The 12,479-nt window shown below is 41.5% G+C and overlaps 2 protein-coding genes across 2 annotated transcripts in view; one reads left to right on the plus strand and one right to left on the minus strand.

Annotated features, from left to right (window-relative positions):
• Nucleotides 1-12,479, plus strand: part of CUNH4orf17 (chromosome unknown C4orf17 homolog) — a 13,632-nt gene continuing 1,153 nt past the window's right edge. Inside the window, exons 1-9 of the mRNA XM_087737869.1 lie at nt 1-65; nt 4,162-4,287; nt 6,380-6,609; nt 8,456-8,662; nt 9,257-9,312; nt 10,720-10,884; nt 11,428-11,509; nt 11,918-12,074; nt 12,373-12,416. Of these exons, the coding sequence (XP_087593995.1) occupies nt 1-65; nt 4,162-4,287; nt 6,380-6,609; nt 8,456-8,662; nt 9,257-9,312; nt 10,720-10,884; nt 11,428-11,509; nt 11,918-12,074; nt 12,373-12,416 (1,132 nt within the window). The remainder of the gene's footprint in view (nt 66-4,161; nt 4,288-6,379; nt 6,610-8,455; nt 8,663-9,256; nt 9,313-10,719; nt 10,885-11,427; nt 11,510-11,917; nt 12,075-12,372; nt 12,417-12,479) is intronic.
• Nucleotides 4,051-12,479, minus strand: part of TRMT10A (tRNA methyltransferase 10A) — a 27,232-nt gene continuing 18,803 nt past the window's right edge. The window contains exons 9-10 of the transcript XR_015699482.1: nt 6,338-6,431; nt 4,051-4,349 (exon numbers count right to left, since the gene is read on the minus strand). The gene's annotated coding sequence lies outside the window, so the exon portion shown is untranslated. The remainder of the gene's footprint in view (nt 4,350-6,337; nt 6,432-12,479) is intronic.

Raw genomic sequence — 12,479 nt, forward strand, 5'->3', positions numbered from 1 at the left:
ATGGAGGATGCTTTATGCCCACCACCAGCATATCCTTGGATCAAAAATGCAATTATGGTTGTCAGGTATCGGTAAGATAAATAGGTGGAAAGAAAAAGCTCAGAGAAGCAAAGCAATTTACTGGCTGATTTTAGCCTGAAATCAGAACCAAGAGGGGCACTTAACCACTGAATACATGTTCCTACTTGTTAAATAATCACATCTGGCATTATTGAACATACTGAATCCCTTCCTGAAAGGAGTAATGAAATCATGGAATTCAGCCAGGAGGAAGCGGGTTCCCAATCGATAGTAAGCACTCATATAACTGCCTCACAATGTCTTCGACTGGCAGCTCATGAAAGGATCCAGATCTTAAAATGTTACAGCAGCCCTTCCCTTCATACCCTGGAGATATTTGAACATAGAAAGATCACAGACTTTTCTCAAATTGGCTCTTATCCACCATTTCTGTTTGTTTTGTCATTATTTACTCACAGTTGCTATTTGTCGTCCCACGCTGTTCTGCTTGTAAACTGATTTTAGCTAGCAACTGCCATGAATGTGATTGAAAACCAAGATGGTATTTCTTTTGCCTGAAGAACATCTGGCACTGAGAGAGTTATCTCTGTACCTCCACAATATGATCCTGAATGCTCCTTTCTGTATCACTACAGGGCTGGAGTTGGGAATTGTAGGCATGGGGAACAACAAAGTGGTTCATGGTTTTACTTTACTGTAGATCTTTATGTAGGTCATAATCCTCTGAATTGCATAGGAAATGGCACAGGACTACTGCCAGGACTGTAACTAAAGCTGCTTACTCTATGATCTATTTTTTTTAATCAAAAAGTTGGATGCCACTTTGAAACAGATATTGTGTCTCTCCAGCTTTGACTAGAAGTCTTTCAGAAGCACCTTCCCACGGACACAAAGATACCCCCTCCCGAGAACCACTGCTTTAAGAAACATTAACAAATTTTGAAACCAAAGGAAATGGTTGGAATCACCCACCAACCCAGACTTCTTTCCGTTATCTTTCACCAAGACTTTTATCAATAACTGCCAAAGCATTTCCAGACAGCCTTTTATTTCAAGATTTCAGTTGCCGTTTGATCCAAAGTTGAAACAAATCTGTAATGCTCTGCTGTATCTCCCTCTGTCTTTCTCAACTTCTGAGTTCTAGCTGGGTGCAAGAGCTAATGTACCTTTAAAACTTAATTGTCCAGCTCAGTTTTACACTTCCACAGAACATCTTGGCTGTTTTCTTATACGGATGCGTGTTGCATGAATTCTTGGATTAGATATTCTGCACATGCAAATCCCCAAATCTAGTTCTGAGTTTTTGCTAGGTATCCACCTAGCTTATGTGCCAAGTCTTTCTTGCTTTCCACAAGACTTAGGCTTTTGGAAATAGGACTTCATGTTGAACCCAGACTACTGGAGAGCGGTCCAAGGTAAAGATGGTATAGCTAACTGATGTGAAGAGATAGATAAAGAGTAAGTTTCAAGACTAACGTAAGATCCTCCATTATGTCTAAACTGGTGGACCCAGGCACAATTTCAACCTCAATTAACATTTGGAAAATGTTTTTCATAAGGCAACAAAATACTTGTCCAAAAGAGCTATTCCTTTTAAAACTGAAAAATCATCTTAGTATTTTTATAGCCCTATAGTGGAAGAAATATGGATCAGCTCTGGGGAAAGGAAAGTGTGAAAAGGCAAAGTGCCAGAATTACTGGCAGATGCTAATACCTTAATAATACTTCATCCTTTCACCTTCCACTGAAGTCAACAGGCTGAGCTGAGCGAGGGAACCGTACAGTATCCAAACCTCACAGAACACGTAACTTTGGCAACTAACGCTACTGCCCCTCACCTGACTCCATCCATTCTCCCTTTCTCCTTCTAGATATGTCATCATCTCTTTACCGTTTAACCCATTATGAATTGTTCTCTTACAGCATCAGCAGTAGTACCTCTCCGTAGGCAACCTAGTCACAGAATTAGATTGAATTTCCCAGTCAATGAATCTATCCCTCTGCTTTGTAAAAAACAAAAGTTTTCCCAAATGATCCCTTTCATCAATCTACCAAAGAAAGTTAGGCTCCTTGTACTGCATCTCAGGAAAATGCTGTTCCAGAACCTCACTTTCATTTGCTGTATTTGGATAAAGACAATACTGCACTATGTGAGATCTTAATGGCAGCTCCCTTTTAACGGGTCCAGCTGGCTATTTGCTTAAGTTGCTTTTATAGCAAGTACTTGTAAATCGCAGGCAATCGTAAAAAACTGCAGGACACTGGAAAAGCAAGGTTTGCAGCTTGCACTCTGTTCTGTCGGCAGACAGTCATGGTCCCCAGGAAGCCATTTTGTTGTCATAGTTTGCTCAAAAATTAACTGAACAGTTATGAGACTTCTTGCAGTCCCTTCCACATCCTTCGAATTTCTTGAATTCCTCCTTCCAACAACGCCCCGCTGTCTCTTACATGTAGCAAAGATGCAGGTATTTTCTGTTAACTCTGGCTCTCTTGTGCTCTTCCCCTGTCCATAGACACAGAGGATTCATGAGGAAGTAGATCCACAGTTTCATGCCAACCTTGTTGGCTTTATTTAAAAAGAATTGATAAAAGCGCTTTCAGAAACAAAACATACATCTTAACACATGCCCCAGGGGTCCTGACACTTTTTGTCCCCATGTGTGACAACTCAAAATCAGCTTGTGCTTCATGCTGCCTCTGTGCCTTTGCGACAACAGCCTCTTCTCTACCTGGGCCTTACAACAAAGCAAATGGTAACACGCCATTTTAGGCTGCAGGATTAGAAACTAGCAGCTGCATGGACCCTTTCTTAGAGCTTCGCTATCAGCTGCCTTCTCTTCTTGAAAAGATTCAACAGCATCTTAGCCTGTAAGTTATGCAGACGTTGATTGTAATGACAAAGAATCACGCCAGTCACACTCCTCTTTTTCCCCTCCAAATGTAAAAAAACCTCCCCACGCTTCTTCCATTTTTTGCTTTTCTCCAGCTTCTTGTGGACAATGCTATATATTCCCACTTCTGGTGAGTACAAAAAGAATGAATGTGTGCTCCATTTTTCTGTAAAAGACCTTAAAATCACAAGAAGAAACTTAAATCTAATTTATTGTTGACCTCAGAGCCAAAGCTTTTGTCCTCCTCTTTGTTCCCGAGATGGCTTGCAAAACCAACAAAACTAACAAAAAATTAAACGAGTAGCAGTTGCTCGCAGGAACAATGTCCTGAAATAGTTGCGCCTGGAGACCACAAGCTAATCGACTGCTATGGCTCCCCGGTGGGACCAAAAGCACTGATTCTGGTCCACCATCACAGAGAGGGAAAAGTCATCTCTGATAGCTGTGCCTTCTGGAATATGAGCACTGGTAAGGAAATAAGAGCCTGTGAAACCGAGACACACAAAATATCCTGTGACTTAGTGTCTGAGTCTACATAATAATGCTTGTAAACTTGGAGGATTTCTAAGGAGACCTGCAAAGTGTACTGGAGTTGCAACCTCAGTGTAGCAGGAATCTTACTTTTGTGGGCAAAGCACCATTGGAGACATCTCTGGCAATAACCAGCGGCCACGTCGCAATTTCTAGATTTTCTTCCTCTTACTAGGTTCAAACAGCAATCGCATGACTACATTTAAGATCCTTACTGGTCAGTGCCTGAAAATGCATTTTTACGCATACTCATTTAACCTTATTAACCTTACTTGATGATGACAATTTCTCCTGTTGAAACTGTGTAGCACTGCACTTGTACTCTAGAAAAACTCATCCCTAAAATCTTGTCCAAAAGTGTGAATTTTCTTGAACATAAAACCCCAAGGTCAGGTGATTTTATAGTCTTGTGCACAGCCTTTTTTTCTGTGTCCACATGCAAATATTAATTCTCTACAGAAATCGGTTATTTCTAGTCATGAATATTCTCATGTTGAAGAGGAAGAGTGCTAAAAACATAAAGGATGAACTGGAGGTACACAAGCTCTTCCCTCTGCTAATGACAGGCAAAAGACATGGCTGTGCTGCTGCCATGGCGCCGCACAGCTCAGAAGCATCAACAGGGGCAGTTCTGGAGTCTCCCCGCATCACCAGCCCCGTGCCTGCCGCAGCTCTTCAGTAGCGCAGACAAGCCGGGCCACCGCTCGCTCAGCTGAAGACCCCTGCCCGAGGAAAGACGTGAATCCCTGCTACAGGGGGAGCGTTACCTGCTGCAGCTAGCAAAAAGGCGCTGCCGACCTGGCATCCTGCTGAGAAGGAGGTCCTCTACAGCGCTGCTCCTCAGGTAGTTAGACCTTTCTGCCCATTACACCATCACTTACACACTTTCTGGGTATAGACTGAGAACTGGTGAGAAAGCAATAAATGACTAAGTTACGTTTTTTCTCGAGAGCCCATTAATGCAGTCAGATATAAGACTAAATAATGCCGTACACATCCTTTGTAAGGAAACGGGAAGCCTTTAAGTATTTTTTAATGCTGCAATGATAATCAACATTTTGGGTGTGATTTTGTCTACAATGTAAAAATGACAGTGCTGGCTGGTAACATCGTTCTGTCAAACATCCAGTTGTTCGTGGCATCGAATGTTGTAGGTTGCTATTTTGGTAAAGTAACACCCCTAAAATCCCCAAAACATTGTACCAGCAATTATTGTATATAATACTCTGAGGTTGCTAAATAACTAGTGAGATTCTAAAAGTATATTTCAAAAGACAGTTTAGATTACCAAAGAAAATCCACTAAACAATTTAGTAAAGAAGAGAACTCTCCCACATGAACTTCATTTTTAAAAACTTCAGTTAGATATAATTAGTCCTTTATAGGTAGCCAACATAAAAACCTAAGTAGGATTATGTAGAAAATCAGAAGCCCCAAAAAAAGAAGAGTATTTTCTGCTCCTACAAGTTACTTTATATACTATTTTGAGTAAGCATTTAATCTTAAGCAGATGGAGAGAATATTTTATGGTAAGTACTACAGTTATAAAAAAATTATAGGGCTTTGGAAAAGCTAGTCTCCCAATTTTTTTTTAAACAAAGTTATAAAAGTTGGCTGAGAAATACAAATGCAATCAGGATGTTACACAAAATAGCCATTTTCATTATTTCAATTATTCAGTCAATCTACTACAACCAAAATCAGAAGACGTGTGTTTTTACTTTTGATATCAGAAGATACAGGTATTTTAAATTTGAAAAAAAAAGGATGAGCTTGCCATAAGCTACAAACCATTTCTATGAACTGTAGCTTCCACCCTGCATCCTCGTGCACTGAAATGTGATGATTCACAGGCAACAAACACTGACCTTGCCTGGTTGGTTTGTCAGGGCACAGAATGACCTTAACACAAGACCTTCAACTCTGGAATTTATACTTTTTGTTTTCAGATGGGCAAGCCTCCTCATGTCTGTTTACCTTCTGTGCACATTGCATAAATCTGTCAGTTCACTCGAGTTTTTCCCCCAGTCAGATGTAGTTATGGAATAAAAATGTAACCTTGCAAAACATTAGAGTTGCTTAAAAAGATGTCCTGTCCTTTCCCAACCCTCTTCTCTCCATATAGTCCTTAAAATACACTGTTTCCTGACCCCAACAGATAACTGATGAATGCTTATTCTGTTCTCTAATCCATCCAGCACTTACAGCCAGCAGCTCTTACAGGTGAATTTCTTATGTTTGATGAACCTGATTCTGGATCATCATGAAATAGATAAGCTAACCTCTCTGTGTGACACTTGCAAGGTGCCTTCAATAAACTGCCATTCTCAGGATGTTCCCAATCTTAGATGTATGGTACTGAGTATCCTAAGCAAGTGCCAGAGACAAAGAACATTGTGAACACTAGTGACTGCTACTACAGGGAAAAAAAAAAAAAAAGTTAATGGTAATAACAGCTACTAGTCTATTATTCAATCTCTAAACCCAAAATCTAGAACAGATACCAAGTATTAAGAGACATGGGACCGCCTCTCTGCATACACAACCCTTAGTAAAGCTAGAAACCAAAAAGTCTCGGACATCTCCTTTGCTATCATAACTTGTCCCTGCATTTCTCATCACAAGTCAGAAAGCAATCCACTCCCCCTGCTTCAGTATAGTCTGTTACTACAAAAAGGTGTCTCGGGTACGAGCGGCTGAGCTCTGGACCAGGAACTGCAAGGAAATAAAAGCAGCTGGAAGGTGCCCACAAGCAGCATTGGTTGCCTGAGGCAACTACTTAGGAGTGGAGTAGTAGGTAGCTTGCTTCCACCCTCCTGTGCTTACAGCTTCTCCAAATTGTATATGAAAGAGGTAAAAATAACAAGAAAAACAGTAATTGAAGTTTCTGCTACCTTTCAGTCTATGCGAGTTCATGTTCTTTACTTCACCGCCAGCGTTCGGCCTCAGACGATCAGCGGAAGAGCCAACCTGCTCTGCAGGAAGACACTGCAAGAGAATAAGAAAGGTCACACAACAAATACCAATTTCAAGTCAGTGTATGAACCTCAGTTCAACCACAACATGTGGAAGTACAACCGGCGTTCCTCTCAGCCTAGCTGCTCAGGGGGAAAGTACTACCTCTCCAGGAACGTTCCCCATCCTAGGATGGTCTGTCACATACCAGGTAAGAGTTTTTGAGGGACCACACAGACAGCCTAGACAACTGCCCTGGCAAGCACAAAGAGAAATGTGAGTGTAACACGATTTTGTTCCAAAAGTACCCACTGCTCCCGTTTCCTGTTTCTGTCTAAGAGAAGCATTTAATCAAGAAAAGCCATTACCTTCATTTCAATCCACTAAGCATCTTTACCTGTCCGCAGCAATGAATAATCTCAGGTTGGTAACGTAAAGGTTAGCAGCGCTAAATTCTTTACAAGGTACAACTAAAACTATTTCACCAAGACAACTGTCTGGGACTTCTTCTAAGCTAAAATAATTTCTTTCGAGCTAAAATAATTTCTTCCTCTTTCTTTCTGTGCTCACAAGTGTACCGTAAGTACCAGAGACAGGTTGTCACAAATTTTTTCTCTATTTCACTCTCACCTAAATAATTCTTGTACCTTTCCAGGAGCAACAGATTACACAATGCATCATTTAAGAAGAGTAACCCAGTGCTCTAAAAACACTGTGCTGCTCTGATGTGTGCTAGATCAAGCTGTAATTACTCTGCCTACACCTGAAAGGAATACAGTCAAAATCAGTGTGTGGAATACAGTCAAAATCAGTGTGCCATCAGAAGAAGTAGTACTTCTAGGGATGGGCTTTTGTTTCAGAAGCTGACCCTGTATGTTTGCACAAAGACATCTTTCTGGCAGCAGCTGAAAGAAAATTGCTGATACACAGACAGATTTACACTGCAGAAGGCACAGAAGGATCACGAAGGGAAAAAAAATCTCTGTCGAGTTCCTTGGGGACTGTTAGAGTCAGTAATGATACTGCATCAGGATTGGTATCGGTAGTTGATGAGTCTGTGATAGAACTTTTGTAATGAGGGATGAAGGATGATGCAGGACCAAACCAGTTCTGAATAAAACTGAATTTCTTGCATCTCGGAAGGGATGCCTTTGAAGGAACAAAGCAAGACTCCTCCTTTCAGACTGACCACGCAGCATATAACGTATACAATTCTGTGTGTCTGTATGTGCATATATATAAATATATATAAATATATATAAATATATATATAAAATCTACCAAAAGTAAAAATATAGAACACATAAAAAATAAAGTACGTATTTGTGTGTGTCTCTCTCTCTTTTTCTAGAACCTGGTAAAAAAGACAAGCTGACCACAGCCAGCAAAGACCAAAGTCTTACATGGCTTAGCCAGATTACTTTGGTGGATGTCTTTGTACTCTCAGCAAAGCAATGTTTAGCTGTAATTACTTTCTGCTTAACATTTGTCTTATGTCAGATACTAAACAGAACCAAGGTTCTGAAAATCCTCATCAGCTACTTAATAGCACTGCTTCTTTGCCATGTTAAATCCAGTTTGACTTGCTTTAATGATAAAAATAGTGGTTTATAAAATTCCTTTTACCCTAAGAAAGGAGGATTCTAGTTCTTCATTAAATGCTGTGACTCTCATTGAAAACCACAAGGTTTTTAAGAGAGGCAGAAGAATGATACTTACCTCCTGATTAGCATTGCTAAATGAGTGTGCTTCACCCTACCTGGCCACTCTCCAGATTTTATCTGGAACATCATCACTGTTCAGGTAGGGATTGATCACACCAGCCTCTGTAACAGACTGCTTACAGCCCTCTGCCATCCACTCATGTATGCCAAGTTTAGTCACTGTTTACACACCATTCTGTAAGCCCTGTATTATTACTTTTTTTTTTACTAAATTTCAGGTTTGATACCTCTGTTTTCCATTCTTCCAGCACAGACTCTCCTTGGAGATCACCTGCTAAGTTAACTGCATGTGTTTATTGTAGTAAAGACTGTATCCTTTGGGTTTTTGCACAGGATTAAACAATGCTCTGGTCTGTGTTGTAAGAAGCAGCTTTTCGAGAGAACACCCATCTGTTGGCAACAGAGGCATCCCCAAGCAAGAAGCTGATCAAGAACACGTGCTAACTGGGAGCGCCACAAGCAACGCATCTGCCAACTGCTACCTTCCAATGCTCGAGAGTTTCAAGCGAAGGGAGCTATGCACTTCACAGTCTGTGACACGTGAGTAGAGGCACCAAACTGCCATACTGTACAGCAGCAGAAGAGGAACCTGAGCTGTTAAAGATGCGCCTGGGTCTCAGCCAGGGCACTGTGTCATCACAGCTCAGGCCCGGGTAAAGGGAACATAGGGCAATGAACGTACATTTAAAAGGCAAGTATTTCTTCCCTTCTCTGTGTGTTAGTCACCACATCTTACAAGATTCTCCTCGCTAATTACCTTTGCATCTTCATAGCTTTTAGAGATTATATGCTCACTAGACATCTAATAATTTCATAATTATCAGCAATTATTACATCCGTAAGCAACATTCTGCAGTATTGGTTACACAGCACTATAAGCATGCATCTGTGAAATACACTTTCCAGGATTTTCTTCAGATTTCTTAGGCATCCCAGAAAATAATTGCATTAATGTACGATGTAAGGTAATAAAAGCAAGCAAAAAAGGAAAGAAATACACCCCCTTAGAGACATCTAAAATATGGCTTGTGCATTTTTGTAACTAAAAATGTCCCCCGTCCTGATACAACATAAGGTGTATCTTGTGGCCTTTATTTTTCAACTTGAGAAAACACTCTGCCTGTTGATTTCCAGGAGGACATGCAGATGTTCCTGAAAGGATTCAAAATAGCCCTACTTCATCTGAAAAGGTAAGGGTAAAAAAGACACAGCTCTTGGTTTCAGCACTCTCTCTCACTTCTTAACACTGTAACCTGAACTGACAGTCTCAGCCTGCTAAGGAGGACAGCGCAGAACCAAAAAGAGGGATGTGAGGATCCCATGTGTAGAACACGATAGCTTGGAAGGGAGACAGTGTCAAGTAGGGTGATAACCAAGCTATAACTGTATCACTTTCAGCTCTGTAATGTCACCGTGCTTTGCTAGCAAGAAAAATGGTCAAACTCAATGAAGATGGGAATAAAATTCACTTTGTTTCAAACTGCTGGGGAAAAAACGTCACACCGTACAATAAACGAGCACAGGAAAAAGCCTCCTCCTCTCACAACATTCTTTAGATTACTTACTGCCAACAGTTTTACTTTTGCTGACACTGTTCTGTAGGAGCAGCACGCTGGGGTTTAGATCCAACTTTGCAGCTGTGTTCATAAATTCCAGTAAAAGATTCTTTCTGCAATAACTCTTCTGTCTCAAGCTGCAGGCTATCTAATTACTCGTCTCCTCTGTTGCAACTGTATGAGAGCTGAGGGCTACGTTAGTATTCCATTACAAACGGTATCACAAGGAGGACTGCTCACTGAGAAAAAGGGAATGCAAGTGTCGCTGCACTGGTACTGGACAGCAGAGGGCATGACGAAGGTGTTTTGCAGTCAAGATGCTAAAAATAAGGACTCACTTTTTGCCCAACTTTTCTATTTTACCTGGGGTGTGGGGGTCTCTCTAAATGTTGCTCTTTGGTCCCTGAGCTGGGTATAGTAAAGACTATGCTTTATTTTTATGGTTCACTTATACATGCAGAACACAGTTCTTCAAACTGTATTTACTGTGGGTTGGCTGCAAAATAACTACATAATGGACAGGTACTGCCACATAGCCACACTCGGTAAACTACTATTTCTTAATAGCTGTTAGCTGCCTTTTGCTTTTCCTCTGCACTTATAAACAGAACCTTCTGCCAATCACATTTTGATTCCTGGGCCTTGAACAGACTGGTGAAGCCTGCGCACAGAGAAGTGAAGAGTAGTGGCTCAGCAGCACACTACAAACCCATGATGGAAAAGCAAACAGACCATGGAGGTCCAGATTTAATCCCTTCCTGATCTGACTTCCATCAGTAGTTACCCGGCATCATTTCCAGTCTCATCCAATGTTGCACATTATGCCATGGGTATCCATTATTATTCTTGGTGACTGTATATTAGAACTGTAACAATTAACCTATAGGTGGTCATATTCAACCAAATAACAGTTCTAGATGTGTCTTCTGCTGCACACCCTTGCTGGGGACTCGTGTTAGCCATATACTTCGCATTGCCTTTAACTGCTGCTTAAATGGAGTCAAGCCATTCCTTTACACACTGTTTTCTATTTTGAAAAAGCTTTTGAAAAAACAATTCCAAGCCTCTGCACAACCTGCAAATAGACAGGGAATCCACATCGCGCCTCTCACCCAGCCTTCCTCTCCATTTGTCAACTTGCATTACAGTCCTCGCAGCCGGGAGAATGTGAATTCTGACCTGAGCTACCTGGATCAGGAAATAAAGGTAAGCCATGAGTGCGGCAGTATATGGCTTCCTATGATGTTACACATTTTTATTTCTCTTGAGGATGGTGTGGGACTTTATTGGTCAGATTTCCCTTCCCCTGCTGCCCCAGTGTGGAGTCTACTGACTTCTGTATTTAGCATTTACTGTTGAATTGCGTTCACCTAACTGGAAGTTACTATTGGCAATCACTGGGGGAGCAGTGCAGCTGGCACACAGGCTGAAACTTGTTCTCTAAAAAACAGCCTGCAAATATTAACTGTCACACGCAAGGGGCTTTATATGTAGTAAACACTGCTTAGGTTTGCCTTCCTGCCTCTCTGAAGTGCTGTGTACATGGCACTTGCTCAACATCACCTTTTGCAGACGGGTGTCCTTAGCTCACGCTGTGGCAAAACTGATGGGACATCTCAGGCTAGGCAATTTGCACAGCTGTAAAGCTGCACACACAGAGCTAGAGCTAGAGCTAGACTAAAACACATGCAGAAACTGTCACGAATCAGCTTCTCTTCCTTCGTGGTAACTATCCTGTACATCTTCCAGGTGCTGGAAAAACTCAGCAAAATTTTGCAGACAGATTCACTTACCGAGATCCAAAAATGGTTTGCAAGGGCAGGTAAAAAAGGTAACAAACATATGCATCTGCATCCCTTTCTGAAAAGCACACGCTCTCGTACATTCGTGTAAAACCCTGAAATTCTCCTAGACCTGAACTGAGTGGGGTTGCTGAGGTGGAAGGAATAGGATCCAGTGCAGTGTGCTTGGCCTGGCTGTGGCGGTGCTGAGCAGTAAGGTGACAATACACAGAAATCAGGCGCTCAGACCTCAGCGCACTCAGGGCTGGTGCAAGGTGGAACAACGTGGGTCTCTGGGCTGCTGTGGGCTGGGGGAAGGCAGAAAGCAACCGAAACGTGTCTCTCTTATGTCCTTAAGCCCTTTGAAAATGAGGTAAGGGAGCTCCTGAATTCACCCCTAAACATCCAGATCAGCAAGCGGGAACTTTAATAAAATTTCTGCTACCTTCACATTTCAGAGAAAGACTTTGTGTCCAGTCTGATTTATTCAGAACTGGCTGACAAAGGCGTGCTGAATTCTAAGGAAGGTGCAGCAGAGAACATGAATAACCTGAGTTTGCTAAAGCCTCTCCCTACTCTTCAAAGAGGTCCAGAATGGGAAATGAATCAGACCAGGTAAAATCTCCAGTGAGGTTGCTAGGATGAGGGATAAACTAAACCTCATAACCAGAAATTTTTGTTTTCTCCTCCTGTGAAAAATGCAACTTTGTGATTGAAGTTTATCATGCACAGCCTTAATCAAAAACGCTCCTAACTACAAACAACCCCCCACTCTTTGATACAAATTTAGTTATCACAGGAACATCATAAAGTTTTAGGAGCACTTGAAACCCCCTTAAGAAAAACCTCCTATATATTGCAGTGCACAGTTTGTATCAGTTGTAAAGGTAGACATTCTGTCTTTTTCACTCAGGTCTTTGTCTATGGAATCAGTGGCAAGTCGAAACCTGAAACAGGGTAAGTGATGGAAATTATAAATGTTAAGACACCGTGTGTCTAGGATGCTAGTCACCAAGCAGC

This window comes from Nipponia nippon, unplaced genomic scaffold (assembly GCF_047370975.1).
Source record: "Nipponia nippon isolate SJK-2023a ecotype South Korea unplaced genomic scaffold, ASM4737097v1 scaffold_6, whole genome shotgun sequence".
Lineage (NCBI taxonomy): Eukaryota > Metazoa > Chordata > Aves > Pelecaniformes > Threskiornithidae > Nipponia > Nipponia nippon.